At 45.0% G+C, this 23,341-nt stretch overlaps 1 protein-coding gene across 5 annotated transcripts in view; it reads right to left on the reverse strand.

Annotated features, from left to right (window-relative positions):
* Positions 1–23,341, reverse strand: part of AGAP1 (ArfGAP with GTPase domain, ankyrin repeat and PH domain 1) — a 1,249,585-nt gene that overhangs the window by 168,376 nt on the left and 1,057,868 nt on the right. For all 5 annotated transcript variants that reach the window (XM_085645106.1, XM_085645103.1, XM_085645105.1 and 2 more), the window contains one exon: positions 1,289–1,443. In XM_085645106.1, coding sequence (XP_085501232.1) covers positions 1,289–1,443 — 155 coding nt within the window. The remainder of the gene's footprint in view (positions 1–1,288; positions 1,444–23,341) is intronic.

Consider the following 23,341-nt stretch of genomic DNA (forward strand, 5'->3'; position numbering starts at 1 on the left):
GAAAACACGCACTTGTTCAGTAACGTGGAACAGGCCACACCAACATTGCTCCATAAATCGTTTTATTCCATGTAAAAGGGCATAACGCGTTTCAACTCTGACGAGTCTTTATCAAATGCACATGTTCCTTGGGTGGATTCGTTAGTTTTTTAAACGTAGTTTAAACATAGAAAAAGGACCAATCGCCTGTATATTTCATTAAAGGGGACAGTGAGTTAAATACTTTGGAGTCCTAGAATGTTTTGTTGTTAAGTTAATGGTGAGTATTCGCTTAAGTTCTTGTATAGGTTAATCCTCTGACAAATATAGTATTCTCATAATTTTCATTTACCATCGTCATTAAATGTGTGCATTTTTGTTGTAACCTGGACCACAACAACCATGATGCTCCATTACTGCTGCTTTTACACCATTAAGTCGTTCAACGTTTGTATTTGGTAAAACTTCGACTTGCTTTTAAGGTGTACCACGTTGACATGGAACTTTACTCTTAAAGGCAGTATAAAGTCAACGTGGTACACAATAAAAGCAAGTCGAAGCAATGTTGGGGTGGCCTGTTGCACGTTACTGAACAAGTGCGTGTTTTCGTATGGAATATTTCTGGATGTCTGACGCATAAGAATGGGCCCCGACCTGAGTGGCTGAAGACGCTCCTCATGTCAGGAAGCTTATATATATATATATATATATATATATATATATATATATATATATATATATATATATCTCTATATCTATATCTATATCTATATATCTATATATATATCTATATATATATATATAGATATATATATATAGATATATATATAGATATATATATAGATATATATATAGATATATATATACATACATATTATACAAGTAAACAGTTGTAAGAACATTCTGCCTGTGCACCGGCAAATAACTAATGGGACTGTAATCTACACTGCATCAAAATTCCTTTGGATGGGAACATATCTGTGTACGAACACCCCCCCCCCCCCCCCCCCCGTATGGCCATCTCTGTGGGAAAAAAATCCCAATGTGAGAAATATTTCATGATCAGAACATCAATCCAGAGCCCCATGTCTTCTTCTGAACACATGTACTACAGCAAAAGAATTCACATTTGTCAGCATATTCTTGTAAAGAGCACAAAATGCATATACGCCTGCACGGGCTGACGGAAGGTCTCACTCACCCAAAGTATCTTGTAAGAAGCTAATTGGGTCCTCCTGCCCCTGCCCAGTGCCACCAATCATTGCAATGGTAGGAGGTCTCAGGGGGAAGTGTATGCAACCGCACTCACCTTGTTCTTGCTGCTCTCGCAGGACTGCAGGCTGGCTAGGATCTGGCTCTCCACAGAATGGACCCAAGCATCCCGCTCTTCATAGGTGGTGGCTTCAAAGTGCCATGTCTGGCCCGTCAGAGACACAATGATGAACTCAAAGTTTTCTTCTTGTTCTGAAACACAGAGGGGACTAGGTGAGGCCACCAGCCTTTAATATCCCCTTCCCCTAGCCCCTTTCCTTCCAGCACAGAGGGAACTTGTGAAGTGTTGCTTCCCCACCTGCCATTGCAGACGTCGCTAGCCTGTGCCCATTACATTCAAAGTCGAGAAAGAAAGCATTCATCGTAGCGGACTACAAAGAATCCTCTCCACAGAGGTATCAGCTGTGGCCCATTAGCAGAGTCATGCCATCACTGACCACTGTGAAAAGCTGGATTCATACGAAAATATGTTATCCTTCAAGGAAACAGCTCCACAAACTCGGAAGCAATGTCAAGACTTTATTAAAATCAAAGAACAGATATATTTTATTTAAAAATGACTTATGATAGTTCTGGGCCCAAGAATGCAAGATTCTGCCATAAACTGGTTGCGATGGCTCAAACCCCAACTTCTGAATCACGGTTGCACCTTCCAACCCTTGCAAAAAGATATGTGAAAACCTACCATTGTACCTTACCTGCAATATCTAAAAGACAGAACAGATAGGGCGACACAGTGCCTTCCACAAAGAGGAGAGAAAGAATATGTGTGCATGTGTGGTGTTCTTTCATTATGCAGGGAGCTGTGCCATCTTACCCTTAAATTCCACTTTTTGGCAAGGCAGGTGTTTCTCCCCACTGGACTGGTCATCTGTGAGCCCAATGGAAGTTCTGCAAATGTTTTGTGTTGCTACACCACCTGAGTACCTGGCCATGCTGGAATGAAGCTGCATCCAAAGTGCACACCCATGCAGGCTACGTAGTCAGTGATAATTGGGGGAGAGCTGAGATTCCACAGGGGGAAATAGGCAGTTTTACCTGTACCCATTGGACAGAAGTCTATCAACTTTCTCCATGTAATCTGTCCAGTGTCCCTGTAAGTGTGGTCCTCTACTTTCCCCTGCAAGAATGTGGAGAGCTGTGGCATGATGCATGATTGCTTGCAACAAGTTTGGGAGTCTGTGTGCATTTAACAATGTCTCCTGAGCCCACACCATGACAGCAGTGCAAGTTGGAGGTGTTTCTTTAGAGTGCCTTGTGTCCGTGGCAAAGCGTGTTGCTTCCTCTGTGCATTCCATGTAGCCCATTCGAGAGGGTTGGGAAATCCACACATGTTTGCTGTCAGCCCAATTCTCCTTTTGCAAGCAAAACACTCGCCAAATCTGTTGACCTGCCTGGTAAGTTCTTCCACTTGATTTGCCTAGATAAATCTTACCTTACTTGTGAGGTCTACACTGTGGTCCTATAATACATATCCATGTGGCTGTCTATGTCCCTCGCTTCCCCTGCCCTGTGACCGAGTTGAAATCACCGAGAACCCATTTATGAAAGCTCGCACTCTCCTAATTGAAATGATTGTTTTAACAGATATGCTGCCCCCTCTCCTGTACTGCAGACAATTCGTTTTTTAGGTCTCGCCTGGCGAACGCAGCGCAAAGCGCTGTCGCCAGCGAGATCTATTGTTGCTGACTTGCCTCGGAAGGGGGACAGGAGATGGGCACGCGCTGGCTCTCGGCGGATTTGAGTTGGTGTACGCGCTTACAGCCACGCGGCGTGCACATCTCCTGTCCCCCTTCCCTCGCAAGCCAGCAAGCAGTTTCACTTTCGTCCTCACCAGCCTCATGTAAATTTTTTTTTAAATGCGCTCCAAGCACGTCGCGCTTTAAATGTACAACATGCAATTTTGTTTTTTTTTAAATGCACACGTGCGCTCCAAGCGCGGCGCGCTTTAAACGTACAGCATGCCCCACTTACCAGCTCATGTGGGGACTCCGGCTGGTCCTGAGTCTTCAGCGGCTCACTGCAGCACCACGCGGGGCTCCGTCTTGCTCACAGGAGCCCCGTCTGAAACCATGCGGCATTCACGAAGGCTGGGTGGGCTCCCGCCGGACTTCTGCTTTACTTTTTTTGCCTTGGCTGCACGATGCAGCACTCATTAAAGCACGGCGGCTTTTGAAGTCTGCACGCGCCGCCGTCCCTGTGCACGAGCCGCAGTCGCAGAACACGCAAAAGATTCAGTTACTGCGCATGCGCGGGCAGCCCTCCACCTCCCACGTCTCCTCCCCGGCCCAGATATGGATCTGCTTTCTGGCGGAAGAGGCTCTAGTAACTCATTTTATTTACTATTTTTTTTACTTTTGGGTTCCGCACTTGTTGTTAAAGTGTTTAGAAATGGAAGAAGGGGCTGACAGGGAGGCCAGGATATTAGTCCACGCCCACGGTCTCATCTCTTGTAATAAAAACGGGTACGGTGTTAGTTACCTGACATGTACCCGACACGGTTTACTTATAAAGGCCTTTGAGAGAAACCAGTCTGTCGGCAGTATTTTTACGTTTTAATGTCTAGCCTTGATAATATATCCCTGACTTTACCCATCTCTTCTGGACTCTCCAACCTTCATTCAATTTAATCTTGCAAACCCTACTGGCCTTTCAGAGTTCGGATTGTGACTGACTCTGTCCAGCCCTGTAAAGCTTGTCCGGCGACGATGTTTGGCCGGCCCTTCTGGACTAGAAAATTCTCAAAATCTGCCCAGAAGCTTCAGCCCGACAGAAAGATGATTCTGCCCCTTCAGTAGCTTTACATTCAACAGATACTCGTCATTCAGAGCTGGACACGTGAATGACTCCTCTGCTCTTCTGGCCTTTTGCCGTGCACCGGACCTGCCCTCCCTTACCTGTCTTTCAGAGGCGTGTCGAAAAGCCTTCGGATTTTATCCAATCTGATTCCATCGGCTACTCTGTAGAAATATAGTGCCCACTAGGGTCTAGCGCCTCGCCTCCAGGCGCATGCTGACTTTAATGTCCTTTTTTCCTCCGCCCTGCAGAACATCTCGTGCACATGCTGTGGAATGAAGCTCACCATGGTGTGAGTTTACATTTCACTGAAACCCCAGCAGTTCTAAACAGTGACACCAATCCGGCCTCCTTCCCGCCTCTCACACTGCTGTGTTGCCGTACAGATACAAGACAGAACACTGAGGCAGCATCATAGCTCGGAGGTCAATGCCCCTGCTGCAGACCACTAGACGTCATCCTCAAAATGAATTCCAACTAGTTGGACTCACTCAGTCTTTCATGCTTTGAGATCGATTAATTGAGCCTCACCAGGTTGGCTAAAAATGCCACCTATTATTTATTATTCAAGCGCCTAGAAACATTGCGATGTTAATGCTCTGCTCGAACCTGAGGTCCTTGCATAATAAATGGCATACAAGAATCATGGAAATAAAATGTATACCTATTGTGAAGCAAAATGAGACAACTGCAGAATGTAAAGACAAAAACGCGAGGGAGTGTGAAAAAGAAAACACTATGGCGGGACGAGATAACAAAATGCATTGGCAAAGCTTCCTGTTGCCTTTGCCTTTTAGAAAAGTTGGCTGCCCAGCATCATCCAACAAGCATTTGCAATGCAACAGGTCTCGCATTTACGCGAGTTTTAGCTATTTACAGTGTAAATGACAATGCCTTTTATTTATGTTTTTTTTTTTTAAACGCATTGTCATTTACAATGCCAATAGATCCAACTCGCGTAAATGCGATACCTATTGCATTGCAAATGCTTGTTTATTTTTTTGTTGAAAAGATAGCACACTTTAGAACTGGACTTGACTTCCTACCATGTATAGTAGCCATACAGTGAGGTATTGATCTAGATTTGGAAGGAGCTCTGCAACATCAGTTAGGAGGTAAGTCTAAACAGGATCTGTGCTTTGTGTTGCTATGAATTTTTTGAGGTTAAGACCAAACCTGGGAAACAATCAACTCCTGCTGAGAAAACTAAAGCTGTACTGTCTTAGAAGAGAAGAGGATCTACCCGGTCTTGAGACTAAAAATAAGGTCCAGATCACTGAAGCAAGTATGGAAGGCAACTTGAACGAAAGTGCCTGTCAGTGAACCGTGATGCAATCACAGCTCGTTTGGTCTAATTTGAAAAGCATCTGTTACCATCTTTATCAGTGAAGGATTTTCTGCCTCTGAGAACGTGCAATATCCGTCCCCCCGCCCTCATCTCAAATCTTGATACTGTGGGTCCTGACTCATCCCACATAGACCAGTGCAGGACCCAAAAGGTTAACCTTTCACTGCAGGTCACTATAGTCTGTCTCACTATCAGAGGCTGCTTTCCCTGATTCTAGAAATATATATAAGCATCACCATACGAAATGGAATCCAAGAAATATCATGGTTTAAAGGTGTAGGTTGGATCCTAAATGCTGCACATGAAAGTAAATAAAATTATTCTGTGTTGTAAGAAAATATCTTGGTGTAGGTGTCGTCTTGCAAATTTGCAAGTGTGTATCCTTAGCAGACAGGTATGCTACTCCCTCAATGTTTAAAGTTTGGCAAGTACATGTCGGCTAATGACAGCACAACATTTTAAACTACCCATATGTCAGATGGCATATGGGAATATGAGAGCATGGGGGTGCACAGAAAGTCTTGACAGTCGATGTAAGCAATAATTGAAAGCCAAATGTTCTTGCGTCTATGGACCTTGTCAATTTTTCTTTTTTAGGTCTCGAAAAGGCAGCGTTTGCGCTATATCTTGGAGACATGCTGTATTCAGAACATGGGCTTTAAGCTCCGCCCATGTACATTATTGGCTTCTTTCAGGGTCTTTAAGAAGTGTCTATTTCATTGGTTTATTTATTAGTCCCTCTTTCATACCTCCTTCTCTTCAGTTGTAACCTCCCATAAGAACAGCCCCCCCTTACATGGACTTTATTTGGTACATTTTATTTTCAGTTTCTGAGCACTCATTTCTTATTGACTTCTTAAATGTAGCTGGAGTTGCAGGCACAACGATCCCTTCCCCGACATGCCCTCTCTTCAGGCTGCAGCTGCCTTTTCCTGTTCCCTCCTGCTTGATATTATTTATTTATAATGCTGCCCATCTTTCTTTTCTATTTATTTACGTCATTAGCATTCCCTGCGCACCCTGCTTTAGCTTCATACTTTTAAAGCTAACGTGCAGTGTGCCATAAATGCTACAAAAGTAAATAAATACACAAGAAAGACAGACTGCCTCCACATTTCTTTTCACTTTATTTACTTTTGCAGCATTCGCGGCACGCCAAGCTTTAGCTTCACACATTTAAAGCTAAAGTGCAGTGTATACTACAAAAATAAATAAATAGGAAAAAAAAAGACTGGCGGCTGCTGTCTTTCTTTTCTATTTAATTTTGTAGCATTTGCGGCCCGCTTCACTTTAGTTTACCATGCATAAAGCTAAAGCGCGCTATGCCACGAATACTATAAAAGTAAAAAAAAATAGGTTAAAAAAAGGCGGGCATTACATCATTGTCGACTTTACATTTCAACATGGTGGCTGTTCGCCTTTATTTTCAATGTATTTGCTTTTCTAGCATTCACTGCATGGCGCGATTTAGCTTTAAACATATGAAGTTGAAGTGCTGCGTGTCGCAAATACTACCAAATGCCTCCCCGCCCCCCAAAAAATACTTGCTTTCATTCCTGCTCCACGTAATTCTATTCACTTTCAACATGGCAGCCATCCCCCTTATTTTTCTAATTATTTTCTTTGATAAAATTTGCAACAATGCGCCTTTTAGCTTAAAACATATGAAGTTAAAGCACGGCGTGCACAAATGCTACAAAAAAAAAGTTTGCTCGTGTTCCTGTTTGTGTAATTCTGTTCACATAATTGGTCTCGCGGATAGGGTGCAATATCACAGGCTGTTACTAGGTGTCCCTGTGGAGCTGTAAAGGGACCTCTATGAGCCATATAAGGTACTGCACCCTTAATGCAAGTATAAAGAGATAAATTACAGCAGAGCATACGTTTCCATTTGTTTTTATTGAAAGTGAAATTTTTGTTAGCTTGCGTTTTAAAAATATACCATTGTTGTTTATTTAGCTTATTTCACAAACAAACAAAAAATAAACAATGGTGCATTTTTAAAACGTAAGGTAACAAAAATCTCACTTCCAATAAAAAACGTATGCTCGGCTACAATCTTTCTCTTTCTAATTGCATTAATGGTGCAGTACCTTATGTGGCTAATAGAGGTCACTTTACAACTCCACAGGGACATCTAGTGACAGCCTGTGGTACTGCACACTTCCCTTGCTTCATGGAACTTCTTTGATTACTTCTTATGCTGGGATATTTTTTGACAAAAAAATAAAAAATAACATTTGAAACGCCAATAGAAAAAAGTTACACTAATGCGAGACCTACTGCATTGCAAATAGCTGTATGCATTTTCTTTTACAGAATCTGTGTGTCCCAGTTTGTGCAAGTGAATGTGTGTGCATGTGTGCACAATATGTCTGTGTTGATTTATCTAAAGAAGCCTGTGTGCATGGAAGTTTTATAGCATCTACGTTTGTGAATCTGTATGTGTATGTATGCATGTATGTCGGTCAAGTTAAAGAGGTTTCTGTGTGCGGGCTTTGAACTATGTGCCAATTTATATTAGCAAATGTGTGTACAGACTGTCGGTCTATGTGCACTTAAAGTTTTAATCTACGCATGTGCAAGTTGGCTAAAGTAAATGTGGGTGCATAAGCATACACAGTATGCCTTTGTCAGTCTATGTAATAGATTACCATATGCACAGGGCTTTAAGTGGGCCGGGTCTCACGGGGTCTGAGCACCGGCAGTTTTTCAAAGGGGGACTCGAAACAGGTCTCTATCGGGCTCTGTTTTGGGACCTGGGACAGGCGGTCCGTTTTTTTCCAGACTGCAGTGACAGCAGGCACATCGTTGTGCGCATGCTCACACTGCTCACTTCTCACTAGTGGAGAAGTTACGGCATGACAGGCGAGTGTTGTAGGGGAAGAGAAGGGAAGAGAAATCCTTTAAAGAGAGTCCTTTTCTCTCTGGATTTACCTTCTCTTTTAGAAACTAAGGAGCAGTAACATTGTCGGGTGTCACCAGGGCTTTAAGTGGAACTTACTTCAATATTATATACAAGCCACAGTTGCTGCTTATTTATCTTACTTAACTAACAACTATTGACAAATCGAACAGTCCTGACTTGTTGTAGGTATGGTGTTACTTGTTGTATCCTATATCTAGATGCAATGACAGAAACAGCAAAATGCAAGTCGGGCGCCACCCTACTCTAAACACAGTTTTTCTTTAGCTTTTACGTGTTTTAAGCCACGCCCTTATTTACACTGGTCGCGCCCCTTTGAGAGACCCTCCAGTGTTTTCATCCCACTTAAAGCCCTGCATATGCATGAGGTGTACACCATGTATGCATGTCAGCTGATATTAGTGAATGAGACTACTGGGATGTACAGAGCATGTCTGTGTCGGGCTATGAACAGGGGTGCCTCTGCGCAATAGGCGTTACAGTGTATATGTGGGGTGACAGAGTATGTGAGTAATCCATACAGTCAGTCCTAGGCACTGGCTGCTCCTGGGCACATTACGAGCCCCTTGACGTGCTGAATAGGCTCGCCAGAGAATGATCGTCTATAATAGGACCGCGGCGCAGCCATTCGCCGTTCACATCAACCTGCCCAATTACTCCGCACGACATTAATAACGCAGGGGATTACTCTAATTGTGTCCAGTTTCTAAGCAGCCAGAGTCCCAGAGGGCTAATTCGGCATTCCCCGGGACAGGGTGGGGGCGGGGCTACGAGACTCGACACTCCATACTGATCTGACAGGGAAACCGTCTCATTACCCAAGTCCGGGCTGTCAAACTTCTTCATTTCTTGGTAAAGGTTAATATTCCAATCAGACATCAATTATTTCAGGGGAAGCCCGGCCAGCACAGGGTTAAAGAGCTGTAGGCAGCTGTTACTAGAGGTTGGAGGAACACGCCATCGTTGTGGTAGGGGGTGACGTGGAACAATATGCCCTTTGTTTAGGCGCGGAAGCGGGCACGGCGCGGGGCTCCGACTGGAGTGGGCGTGAGCTAGGGAGACAGTGACAGAGCAGATGGTAATGGGCATCTGATGGAATCCTGATGCTGACAGAAGATGCCACACGTGTTTTTTTTTTTGTTTTTTTTAAATCAAAGGGGGCAAGGAGAACTTGATCTCAGATGCTACCTCTGAGGAAATTGCTGGTAATTGGAAGAGTCTGCGGCATTCGTGTCATGCTCTGTGATCCCCAGCCTTTACTCTGTGTTTGTTTGTTGGAGGGGTGATGGGGTTGAGCAGACCAGAAGATTGTTATTCACATGGCTAACCCTGGCCCACTTTCATCAAAGGGAGTAAAGTAACCTAAAACAAGGCAGGTGACAGATGTGTTTTCCCAGTCATATGACCCCTGCTGGATTTTCGAGGTCATGGCAAAACTGACCCTTCCAGACCTCCCTCCTGCTCGCTGGTGCTCGACATTTATCGGTGGGTTTAAGATTTGCAGATTTTATATCGCCTCTGCCCAATCAATTGTACCCATATACCCAAAGCCGCTGGCAGGTCAGCAATAAAGTGGGAAGTGATGCTGCCAATGCCATCCAATGCCAGGGAGGAGTGCAGAACAAGCATCGCTTACCAACGAGGCCGCAACATGTGAAACGTTGCTTGCACCAAGGCCCGTGAAACTCTTTCTACGACCATGATTGTATGCAGCGTGACTAATGAAAGCGCATAGTCATAGTTAGCAAGAGAAGCCACAGCTTTTTTCACCCAAGATGGCGCTTCTCTGATAAGGGTAGCTGACAAAATAAGGTAATTCGTTACAGCCTTCATTACCATTTTGAACAAGCATTTACCATGCAATAGGTCTCGCAGTTACGCGAGTTTGAGCTACTGGCACTGTGAATGGCTGTGCCTTATTTTGGTTTTAAAAATATAAAAAGGCCAATAGCTTAAACTTGGCGTAGCTGCGAGACAATAAATAGAAGCTCACGTTTAGTGAATACGCACACAACATGCATACCGCGCACACATACGCTAAAAACACACATATATGCAAATTATACAAGCACACAGCCCACCCACAAAACATATATATAGCACGCACACACTAAAGCTATATAAAACTTTACTGCATACATATTAACTCTTACGTTTAGGCACGAGTGCACACATACTACCACTCAGAAACGCGCACTAACACGCCAAGAACTTCGGTTCAGAAAATATCCTTCGTATAACTGTTGCTACGATTACGGTTTAAAAGTAAAAGAATTAACAGTAAGAGATGTTCACAAATTCTGCTGTTAACCCACGGTGTGGATTACAGGCTGACAACTTGCAAAGGAACGCACCAAAATCCCCATAGCGGAGAATAAAATGGAAAATCATATCTACAGATGGGTCGGGGGGGGGGGGGGGGGGGAACATTAGTTATATGATATTTATAATAAAAAAAATAGCATTTCCTAAGAACTGGAGGCGTGTTCCCCGTCGCAGGTCCTGTAAAAAAAAGAATTCACTGTCCACTGTCGGGCGCACATGTCTGGATAAGGTGAGGCATAAAATCGGCTTTATTGGGAATGCTCCTTGTTGGGACCTGCCCAGTCCTGTTTGAATTCTTATTTTAGAACCATTATTTTAATTATATTCCGTTGTGCATGAATTGTGAAGAAATTGCAATAAGAAAATATAAATATTAAACTGGTATTTAAGCGACAACTAAACCAACTCCCTACATAAATATCAAAGAGTAGGATATATATATATCTATATCATGTGTGCAGGCATGTATCGTAGTCGCACAAAATTGTCTTTATTTCGGAAATTGTAATTGTAGGTAATGATGACGCGTTTCATGTCATTTAATTAACAAAGAACACGCAAATGCCACCAGTGTGCTTTTCATGGCCCGCAAACATGCGTAGAGGTAATGTCACCCTTAATCCGTTTCCATACCTACGGGCCACAATTAAATGGCCATAGTGCCTGTAAACAGGGGTAAGGCGCTGCAATGTAATTGTAAACACACCGTGTGCAGGTTGTGTGTCACCGGCCAACGATAATCTCTTCTACTTTGAAAACCACGTGTGTCCTCTGTACTTCGCACGCAGTCTACAAACACCCATCCAGATCACCAATAAACAGCGTTCTCGTCGGTAAACACACACCCGGGGGTACATGTCTACAATCACCTCATCCACAAGGCGCCTTCCATTTCAGCGCCTTGAAGTGGCCGTGGAAGTTCAGACGCTATAGAAATAACCCGCTCATAAGATGTCTGTCAGCGTATGCGTGGATAGCTGATACAGAACACGAGTCACATAAAACTCACTATGGGGAGAGAGTAAAATGGCAGATAAGCACGGCGTGTAAAGCACATCTGTATTGCAAGTAGAAACATAATTTGAAGATGTACAGGTGGAGGACGCTCAGCGCCTACAGGACCACAATATGCACCGGCACTAGTGCATCTTGAAGCAGTTCACGAACTCTGGTGTCTGTACACTCGTGCAACACATGCAGGCCCGCTTTAAGCATCTGTATAGCGCTGAGCTTACGGCCCCCTACATCTGTGTAAGAAGTGTTGAGCAGAGATCTGCATGACACAGTGAACCCCCCCACGCGCCCCAGTAACCACATCACCTGCAATCAGCAGTAAAAAGTCACCATCTGCCTGTGCCCCCTAGAGCCCAGGCCAGTCGTGCCTGCTGCAGCCCCAAGGCGCATAGAGGGCGCCAGAGGCACGGGCAATTCGGGGCACTAAAGGCGCATGAGGCACCAGCAGAGCAAGTGCTAGTGTTTGGGGGAGGGCAGCGAGTGGGGCACATAGAGCAGCGCACAGAGCAGGCAGAAATGGGGCACAGAGCAGGCACAGTGCATTGCACGGGGACGGCGCAGGGCACATGGCGTATCGGGCGGCATGTAATTATCGTGTGGGAGCCCGTGCACCAGGGCACAGTGGTAGACATGGTACGGGCGCCGAACAGACAAAATGCAGGGCATGAAGCAGTGCACGACAGTACAGGTAACGACCAGTATTGCGCAGGGTTTTTTGATAGTGGGCATTTGTGCAAGTTGGAAAGGAGGGAAATCTGCTCCCGGAGTCCATCACTGCACCTGTAGCTTGCTAACAAAGGAGCGCACTTAGCCGAGTCTGCCACTTCAAGGGAGCTGAAATCATATTATGCCCAATCTGAGAAAAGCGCACTGAGAGGTTCAGGGTGAACTGCCTTAACGTGCCCGAGGTGACCCCCGGCTCCCCCAGCAAAGTCCGAGGACAGAGCCGGAGCTGGCATACGTCCCAGAAAAGGGATGAGTTCACACGAGGGAAGGGCTCTCATAAGACAAGCGCTTTATATTTTTCGTGAAGCCTACCACTCATTATGCCCGGAGTGAAGGTATCACTGCCGCCGGCCCGATTCGGCGCGAAAAACGGAAGTCAGGCAGCGTCATGCCTGTCGTGGGGCGGGACTTCCGCCTTCCGCGGGAAGCCCGCGCCCACGGAGTGGCTGGCCGAGCGGAGAAGTGGTGACGCGGGGCTCCCATGCCTGAGGGAGAGCCCCGCGGTGGCGGCAGAAGTAAGCAGAAGCCCTGGTTCAAAAGTGGCAGCTGAGGCCGCCGATGCAAGTGCGGGGCTCCCATGAGTGAGGGAAGCCCTGCATGTGCCAGGTCATGCGAGGCGGAGGAGATGAGACCAGGAGAGTCCTGAGACGGAGCCTGTAGCAGCCACAAAAGAGCCCGGTGAGTTGGGGCTCAGTTGTACCGTGGGGGCTGGTGCGTGTGTTTGTTGTTGAGTGATCGAGTACGTGTGCACTGGCTGGGGGCGGCTGGTGCGTGTTTGTTGGCGCAGTTACTGCATGCAGCTGGCTTGCGTGGATGGAAGGGGGACAGGAGATGTGCACACCGCGTGGCTGTACGTGCGTGTTCACAGGCTCCAATCGCCCTGAAAGGGCCCATCTCCTGTCCCACTTCCGAGGCAAGTCAGCAACAATAGATCTCGTTGGCGACAGCGCTTTCGCGCTGCATTCACCAGGCGAGACCTAAAAACTAGTTTTGTAGACCTCGCAGTTACAAGTTTTATGGTGATGTATGCGACAGTGAGTTTCAGAAACATGATTTTTCAGTCTAACTTCCATAATGTCAATGGATTGGATGCGAATAGTTGAAAATAGTATAGGTTTAGAAGCTAAGCCGAGGAGATGGAAGAACGAGGAGGGTAAAGGTAATTTGAAGTAGGAGAGGTATTACAGTATGAGCTAATTAAGAATTTACCAAACAGAAGAGCTAGATTTGTAGTTCGGCTGTTAGATTTAACAGGACACTATATCTCAGCGGGATAGGAATTCAGTATGTTGGAGCCAGAGTGGCAGTTTTACCACTAATGGAAGCAAAAAGAACAATTGATGAACGGAATGTTGAACAATGTCAAACACTCACCCCCAGTAGAGATCTGGGCCTAAAGCCATAGTTTTTTTACTCCCCACGCCACCCTAGTTTGGACCTAGATATATGCAAATCAGTCTTGTCCATGAGCCCCATGGGAGCAGTCCAGCCGAACTGTCTGGCCAGGCCCTCGCTCAACCGGAAATAAGAATCCTAGGACCTGTTTTGGGTTATAACCCCTCATCAGCCAGGATAGCTTGAATCCAGTGGCATGGTAAGCACGTCTGGGCATGCCCATCCCACTTGGGGTGACAAATACAAAAAGAAAAATTGATGGACGGAATGCTAAACAGTGTCAAACACTCACCCCCAGTATGCCCTGACGTGGGTCCCATGCAGTGTTCTCTCCATTATCCATCTTTTGAGTGTCAAATTGCCTCACTTCTCCTTAATGTCTGTCTCCACAATAATCCAATCTTGTGTGCCCCATTCCAGTCATAATCAAAGGACACAGTTCTTTTTAACCTTTTATTCCTGTACCCTGCAGTACCTAAAACGCAGCTACTGCCTGCAAGCCATCAACCCTAGATGGTATAGGAGGTTTGAAGTTCTCCAAGGAGAACACAGAGGTCATGTTCTTGAAACCGAAATCATGCCTAGCTAAACTCAGACTTGCCCTTTAAAGTTTGATTTGTAACCTAGGTCTTGTATTTGGCTCCAAGCAAATCCTGAATGGAGCATTCAGGTTTCTACCAACTCTCTCATGTACTATTTCACTTCCTACCAAATACAAACGAAGTCACATTGTCAGAAGATTGGTTATATTTGGCAAACAGATTATTGTAGTGCACTGCACCGAAAGACATATCAGCAGCCCCATTTTCTGAGACGGACACAGATGTAATACCACAATGTGTACTATGCAATTAACAACACTCAATCAATTGCAATTTTTTACATCTATCCATTTTTTAAACCTATGACAAAATCCTGATACACCACTTTTAAAAAACTCCAATACTTGACCAACAACCACCACCATCAACACATCAAGAAATTGCCCCTTGGACATTACACACAGTCAAACGTGGGTTAAGCCGTCCCACTTACTCCAAACAATTGAGTGACGTACAACAGTAATGAGACATCAACTGAATACAAAAAAGCTATCTTGTTTATTCTCCATATACAAAGAAAACAGATTCAAGATACTTCATGGAAAAAAAAAACCTTAAATGTACACCCAGGCAGGGAGTCACAGAACCCAATCACAAATCACCTATAAAACACATAAATACACTTAGCCAGTCACAACAATAAAAAAAAACTAAAAAAAAACACAGGAGGGAAATAAGCTCGAGGGCCTAAGGGTCCAACGCTGAAGAGGAAAGACACCCTCCTTATATTTAGGAATAATGAACCTTTTTACTTTTAATAACAATAAAAATGCCCTGCAGAGCTTTCAATCTGTTAACATGTTGGTCCCAATCCTACCATTTCTAAGGGCCATCCTCATGACAACGATGAAGGTTATATATACATTCCTAGGGTATTGCAATAGTCAGTAATGGGTTCTTCCAAGACCAATGCAATTGGTTAGATATTGTTCACAACTGATATCATCCTACACAGCCATCCAGGGCAAAGCTCTGTTCTAGCAGCCGCTATCCAGAACCATATTCGTATGGCTTACTGTGACTGACACTTAGTCTTTGGAAGACCCAGGCCCCAATACAGAGATCATTTAGCCTCTCTCAAAACAGCATTAACCAAGATTAGCTTTCACAATCATGTCCCCGCATTCCGCTCTAAAAAGCTGCACTCGAACACATAGAAGGCTTTAACAGGAGCGGTTTTTAAACCAGCCATATGTTAGCATTTTACTGTAATAAGGTGTCTCCATATTTAAAAGACACGGGCCCCTACTTCAACATCATCTACCAATTGTATTAAATAAAAAATCATTCAGTTCCCTAATCCTTTACCGCGTTAATGGGCCCCTATTTCAACATCATCTACCGATTGTCTTAAATAAAACATCATTCAGTTCCATAATCCTTTCCCTGCGTTAACAGGATGAAATCACAATTTGTACTATACAAATAACTACATTCAATCAATTGCTATTTTTTACGTATATCTATTTTTTAAACCCAAGGAAAAAAATCCTAATACTCCACTTATAGAAAAACCAACACTTTACCCGCAAACCCAAACAGCACTCTCAAGCATCACCTTTCAAGCTATAGGAATAAGATGACAACCACATTCCAATCCCCCAACTCATATTGAATCAAACGAGTAAGTAAAAACGCTGTACAAAAGCACACTCCAGAACAGAATCTAAGAAAGTGCCATTGGTAAAAGAAGCAGTAAGTGCATGACCCATCGGCACTCACATGTTAGGTAACTTAGGACTCTGCGTTTATTCTGACATTTTACTTTTACATCGACAACTCACAAAACAAAGTATTGAATTTCGCTTAAAAATCCAACACTTGTGCTAAATTGAAGGGCTCAGAAAAGACACTAAAAACCCCAAATCGTATTTGCTCTGCAATAATGACACAGCTAAAGAACTGGTTAGGTTTAACTAAGGCACAAAGAGATAGTGCTGGTTGCTTCCACTCAACTAATCAAGCAAGTACATCCACTTCGCCTCATCGCTACAAATCAACAACAGGATGCAACTCGGACTCATCAAATTAAGCCAAGTTAGCAAAGGGATAATACCCAATTATTTCTGTTTATGATTACTGTGGGGAATTTAGCTATTATTTGAAAGAATACAAAAAATAATGTCATAGCTACTTAGGAACCATCGGTGCCAAACTATATATTTGCAACATCTTCCCTGCATGTATCTTCCTATAAACCACTGTGCTGCTAGCACACCAAGGCCAGAACTGTAGACAAAGGGAGGAAGAAAAACAGACCTAAATGGACACCAGTAAGCAATAAATCAACGAGAGAGAGCAAGAGAGACATTCAAACGACTGTCAATAACTCAAAACATACTGTGCATTATGCTACATTAATATTGACTTCAATGGTCTCATGTAACCAAGACAAAGTAGTTAGTCTCTCTTGAAAAGTGTCCAACTGTGAATTTAAAGTCTGGGGATTTACCCTTAAAAAAGGATTATTCTCATGTCTGGATGTCAAAGCATTGGAGCATGTACTTTTTAGTCTCGAGAAGCGAAATATGTCACCAACATCAGGAAGGCCCATGCTAATTAGAAAGAAAGAAAAAACACACACACCCTAATTGTAGACCAATGAAAAGAAAAGAAAAAACAGTAAATAAAAACTGGAGGTCATAGAACTTGGATACCAAGGGATTCAGTGCTTTATGACAAATCAACACTAATTTCCAATGTTACATATAGTCTATTAGCCTGTTTGGAGGCATCCTTTGTTGATGTGGAATATAATCTGCAGCTCTACCTCCTACAGTCAGTCTCTGAAACTGTTACTGCCACTGAGCTGCAACACTGGCTTTTGCTATTATTATTATTATTATTAAGGGGCATTTATAGAGCGCCTGGTTACGCAAAATGCGTGTCCCCGCGCTGAACTGAAGCACTCAGAGAGAGAAGTGGGGGAGGAGCCCACTTATTTTGAAAAGAGGTAAGTTTTTAATTTCCTCCGGAAACTAGATTCGGAGGGGTCCAGACGGAGATTAAGAGGCAAATTATTCCAGCTTTTTGCCGCCAGGTATCGGAAGGAACTTCCTCCCATACGGGCCTTTTTCACCCTAGGGACCTTAAGTAAGCCTCCATGCGAGGAGCGCAGTGCACGAGTTGGTGCATACCTTGTAATAAGGTTCTGGAGTGGTGCTGGCGCCTTTTTAGCGAGGATACGGTGGCAGGTACAGAGGGACTTAAATTCAGCTCTGCTCCTCACTGGCAGCCAATGGAGTGACTGGAGGGCGGCCTTGGAGTTCGATCTTTTTGGGAGGTTTAAAATGAGGCGAGCTGCAGCATTCTGTAGCACCTGAAGTCGATTAATCGCTTTATAGGTAGCTCCCAAGTAGAGTAGGTTGCCAAAGTCCAAGCGTGAGGTGACTAGAGCATGCACCAGCGTTCTGCGGGCGGCCGTGGGGAGGAGAATTAGGACTTTCCGCAGAGTTTTTAAAATGCTGAAGCACATGCCCGTCACCCTGTTGATCTGTGGTCCGAAAGACAGATCAGTATCTAGCCAGACCCCGAGATTTCTGACTTCTTTCCGAGGTGTAGGGGCCTCGCCTAGGCATGGTGGCCACCATTCCGACGTCCAGACAGATGGACTGCCTCCCACCACGAGCACCTCAGTCTTGTTGCCATTTAATTTCAGGCAATTAGTGGACATCCAGGTTGCAAGATCTTGCATGCAAGCCCTGAAACTGTCCATAGCAAGACCGGGTGCACGCGAGAGGGAGACAACCAGCTGAGTGTCGTCGGCATAGGTAACAATTTGTAGTCCGTGTCCCACTACAATTGGAGCCACTGAGGAGACATAGAGATTGAAAAGAGTTGGGCTCAGGGACGAACCCTGAGGAACGCCCTGACCCAATTCTATGTCTCGGGAATAGTGGTCCCCTTGGCGGACCTGGAAACTTCTCCCCGTTAGGAAGGATTGGATCCATTGGAGTGCGGCTCCAGTTATACCTCCATCATTCAGACACTGTAGCAAGATGGAGTGAGCTACAGTGTCGAATGCCGCACTCAGGTCCAATAGGATAAGGGCCATAGTGTGACCTTCATCCACCCCCTGCCGTAGGGATTCCACAGCCGTCAATAATGCCGATTCCGTAGAATGGCGGGGGCGGAAGCCAAATTGTGTGTCGTGGAGTAAGGCAGTTTTGTCTATGAAATCCATTAGTTGGAGATTGACCGTTTTTTCTGCTACCTTGGCCAGATATGGTAAAAGAGAGATGGGCCGCAAGTTGTCTAATTTATCAAAGCTGATGGTAGGTTTTTTTCTAAGAGGAAGGACCACCGCTTTTTTCCATTCTTTAGGCACAGTCTTTGTCATAAAAGACACGTCCAGTAGATGCCTAATGTAGGGCTCCAAGGCCCCCAGGCTGTCTTTTAGGCGTTTGGGAGTGGTGGGATCCCGTGGGGAACCTGATTTTACAGAACGGCAGATTTTTAGGAGAGTTTCTGTGGGTGGGGTAACAAAGTTGGTAAGGGTGGGTGAGTTTCCCCTGTCCCTGGGTTTTTCCACAAACTCTATCCCATTCGTGGGTTGAGTTGGGAAAGCCGAGTAAATTCTAGATATTTTCTCGGCAAAGAAATCTGCGATTCTGTCACAAGACTCAGGTGAACAGTCATCAGGGACAGTGACGGATTTTCCACTAGAGAGAGTTTTGTAAAGCAGAAATAACTCCTTCGTGGAGTTACCAGCTTCGTTGATCTTAGTCTCATAGTGTGTGGTTTTCGCCTTTCTAATCAGTCCGTGGTAGACTCGCCTCTCTGACAAGTAGACCTCTCTAGTATCTTTAGAGATAGCCCGACGCCATTGCCTTTCTGCTCTCTTCAATAAGGTTTTAGCATTTCGCAGTTCAGTACTGAATCCTCTAACTTCATCCAGTCCCAGGGTGGCGTCAATTGCCCAGCCAAAAGGATTGGAAGGCATGAGGTCAGACACCTCAATTTTTGCAATCATTTTTTTTTTTTTAAACTCTGGGCAGGGGAGGTAGAGGCCTGAAGGCTCACAGGAGTCCTTTGTTCCATTTCAGACCGAAGGAGTCTCCTAATTAAAAATCCAATTAACAAAATTGTTAACACTGCACGTTCGCCATAGTGGCAAAAAGATCAGCCAGGGTTTTCCTTACTGTTGTGCCATGCGCCACCTCGCGATGCAGACACCAGTCATAATTTGACAGATGACGTCTGTTGAGTTTATTCACTTTGCTATTCAGGGACCCTGCTGGGTAATTTGGGCAAATGCTCCGATGCTCCAACCACTTCCAGAAACGTGCAAGCCTTTTGGCATAGGACCCAGGGTCCCACTTCACCAAGTTGCAGTATCACATGGCAGTTCATGGATCGCAGGAGGGCCTTCAGAGCTAGATGAATGGCCAGCAGATTATTATTGAGCCAGGCCTCTGCTGGAGGCCAAGCTATCGGATCTCTACCTCCCTCAGATTTCCTCACAGGCCCTGCAATGACGCTTCCATCACCAGTGTTGGCTCTGGGTAGGCAATGGAAAGGGGATTGCTGCTGGGCCAACTGTGTTTAAGCAGCCGCATCTGCAGACCTTGAGCTGTGTCCTCGGAGACCTGTATGGTGACAGAAAAACTGCTTTGATGTTGGGCACAGTGGAACGTCAAGTTCCACTACAGACCTTGCACGTGACACTTGGCATACTTGAGGAGGATGCATGAAGCCAAAAAGTCTCAAAGCTACTCACACCATGGTCCAGGAGAGAGCCGGAAACATCAGGATCATATCTAGATTGTTCTGGACTCATTACTGTGGAGGGAAATCCCTTAACTCCACCGTGACCAGGACTGCCCAATGAATGGAAGCCTCTAACAAGGGATCAGGGGGTATTTGAACCCATTTAAAGTAAAACCCAATGTTGTTCCACCGATGTCTGGAAGTGGTCCACAGCGGTCTGCAGCGAACCTACCTTCAACAGCCCGCCACTGTGGCAAGAGAATAGAGGGCCTTCGGAACTCCAAAGATGGGTAGCAACCAATGCCTTCACTTTTGTAAAGACGTGAGGGGCACTGATGAGGCGGTAGGAGAGCACGGCAAACTTAAAATGCTCCTGGCACACCCTGAATACCCCTAGAAGACTGCAGGATGGGTATATGCAAATAAGCATCTTGTAAGTTCAAACACACTAACCACTTGCGAGGGTCCAGAGCAGACCACATCTGAGCCACTGTGAGCATTCGTAATTTGTCCTTACACATGAAGTCATTCAGGGGACAAAGGTCCAGGGTGGGCCTGAGGCCCCTGTTGTTTTTCGAGAAGAAGAAACAGCAAGAATACTATCCCCTTCCCCCACCCCCTTTTCAGAGTTCGGGGCCTTTCTTAATGGCACATTTTGTAGCATGATGCAAAGATGCTCCTCAAGATTCCAAAGGTTGTGGATCGTCAACTAGGGAGAGATGTGATGTGATTGAGTCATGTGCCACTAAGGTAAAAGTAAAGCAGTGTATTGGCCAATGTAGCAGGGAAGTAGGAGTGGATGTCCCCTCCTAGGCCATAAGCTACATGCCATGTCCGTGCTCCAAACCTCAAAAGGACTGGGTTGTGTGCTGCATCACTGGCTGGGAGGGCTCTGTTTATATTCCAGGTATCTAGAATAGCTTCTGAATCTCCAAAACTGTTGCAGGACCTGTCTTAGAGGGATCATTAGCCCCAAGAAAAGAACTGTAGCTCTGCTATCTTTTAAAAGTTTCAAAGCAAAATCTGCCTTCTCCGTGAGGAGGTCATACTCCATCAGATGGCGTTCCATTCGGAAGGTCTGTACTTTGCTAGAGAATCCAGTGGAATTCATCCAGGTGTGTCTCCAAAGGACAACTCTAGTACTGACTACCTTGCCCAGGAAATCTGTAGTATCCAGGCTTATGTAGATAACATATTTGGCCACATCCTGCCTATCAAATATCATCTGGGCTAAAGAGGACAAAGTTCTTCCAGCCCACCACCGAGATCTTACTGCCCATATCCCAAAGGGCATATATGTAGTGGCCCAGCAGGGATGCTATTTTCGCAAATCACCATGCCAGATTGGCCGAAGAAAACGTGCATGTCAAAATCATAAATTCTCTTGGGTTTACTATCTGGAGAAGTGGTTGAAAATTAGTTTAAATTCACTCTACTGGTCGAAACCTACAAAAGAAATATCTCTGGAGTGGGATGCTTCGTAGGAAAGTCAAGATCACCAGGCACTGGTCCACAGCATCGGGTTACTTGCCTGTGTGGGAAGTCAAGCTCAGCCTAAGGAGAGGTATCATGTCTGCTTATGTCCTGTAAATCAAGATATAAGGCATCAGTAGTATAATGAGGAGGGAGCAAGTCATCACCTTCATAATTATGAGCATCAAAATAGTGGAGGAGTACCCTGTCCTGACACAGGATCAGAATCAAAGCTTAAAAGATAATGGAGTCTCTACTGGTAGTTGCGAGTTGTAGAAAAACAGGGTTACCATCATGTTGCATGTTGATCGGTTGCACGTTCATAATTTCATACAGCAACATAAGAAAAGCATTGCAGTAGAGCTCCGGTTCTGACATTAGCATAGTTGCCAGGAGACTGCAATGATCATGGGCCTGAAGCAGGGGTCTATACCTGAGTCAGTACGGGACCGGTAAGAGGCCCCAAGGGGACTGGTGGTACCAGGAAAGAACCTGAGTGCAGTAAACAACTAGGTGCCCCTATGGTTCCGTGGCGCCCAAAGGTGTGCCACATGGAGTTTGAAGCACACTGAAAATGTGCAGCATGTCCTCTCCGAAGGCCTCCATTTGCTGCAGGGTCAACGGAAGGCAAGGACATTTGGAGCATGTAGGGACCAACTGAGGAATTGGCTACATCAGGACCAACTGAAGAATTGGTTACATCACGACATCCTTGCACCTTCCTTTGGAGTCAGAGTGGCTGGATGTGGTAGCTTTCTTATACTTGCACTTGGTCTTGGACCACAATTTACTGAAGGGACATCAAATGTGAACTTGAACTGTTACAGGAGCGCACTCAGGTCTGTGCCCGAGTCTGCAACTAGGAGAGGGACCTACATGAAGGTAGTGACTACTTCTTGTACCATGTGACATATAACTTTATCTCCCGGGATCTGATTTTCTTTGGCTACATGAGGGAGCACTTATCACATGACTTAAGTTGTGTCCCGAGCTCTGAGATACCAAATACATGTGGGCCCGTAATCAACATCTACTTCCTGCATTTGCAGCATGGCTTGAAACCTGCTCTTTTCCCTAGACACATAATTTCCTAGCACACTGAGAACCATTTTGTAAGTCATCAGAAACTCCACTTTCCGGGCTGAGTGGAGCCAACAAAGCCCTATGAGGTTACCTAGCAGCGCACTGGAAAACTGCTATGCAAAAATCACCAGATCCACTCAGGCACCTGGGGAATATTCTAAGGTGAGGAATCTACAGTTACCAGCAACCATCATGACAATTCATATAGTTTAAAGGTCCATCTATTGTAGAGAAAACTAGATTTCCCTACCCAGCCCGGCATCGCAGGCAACTATAACTGCTGAGTTTCACCAGCTTTGGAAAGTGAAATCTGAACCTAACTACAACTTCCCTGTAACCTTTGTTTTTTTTCAGTGAATTTCTAAGGTTTCTTCATTACATTACATTTCCTAACTAGAATGTCCCTGTAACCTTTAGTTTTTTCAATATATAATATATATCTGATAAGGATACGGACGAGGATGCGAGCTGAATTAACACATCCAGGTGAAATATGCAGTATACAGTCCAGCGCCATGAACTGTGGGGCATTATTAGGTGTTTGGATTCCCATCACTGTATGAGGTACCACGTTGGACTGCTAGTACCATCATGCAGTTCTCCTGGAGTCCAGCGGCATTATGTCACCCACTATAATATAGATATAACTCGCGCGACCGCCACTCTATCACAAGGATGATGTCATGAGTGATG

This window comes from Triturus cristatus, chromosome 3_1, assembly GCF_964204655.1.
Source record: "Triturus cristatus chromosome 3_1, aTriCri1.1, whole genome shotgun sequence".
In the NCBI taxonomy this organism is placed as follows: Eukaryota; Metazoa; Chordata; class Amphibia; order Caudata; family Salamandridae; genus Triturus; species Triturus cristatus.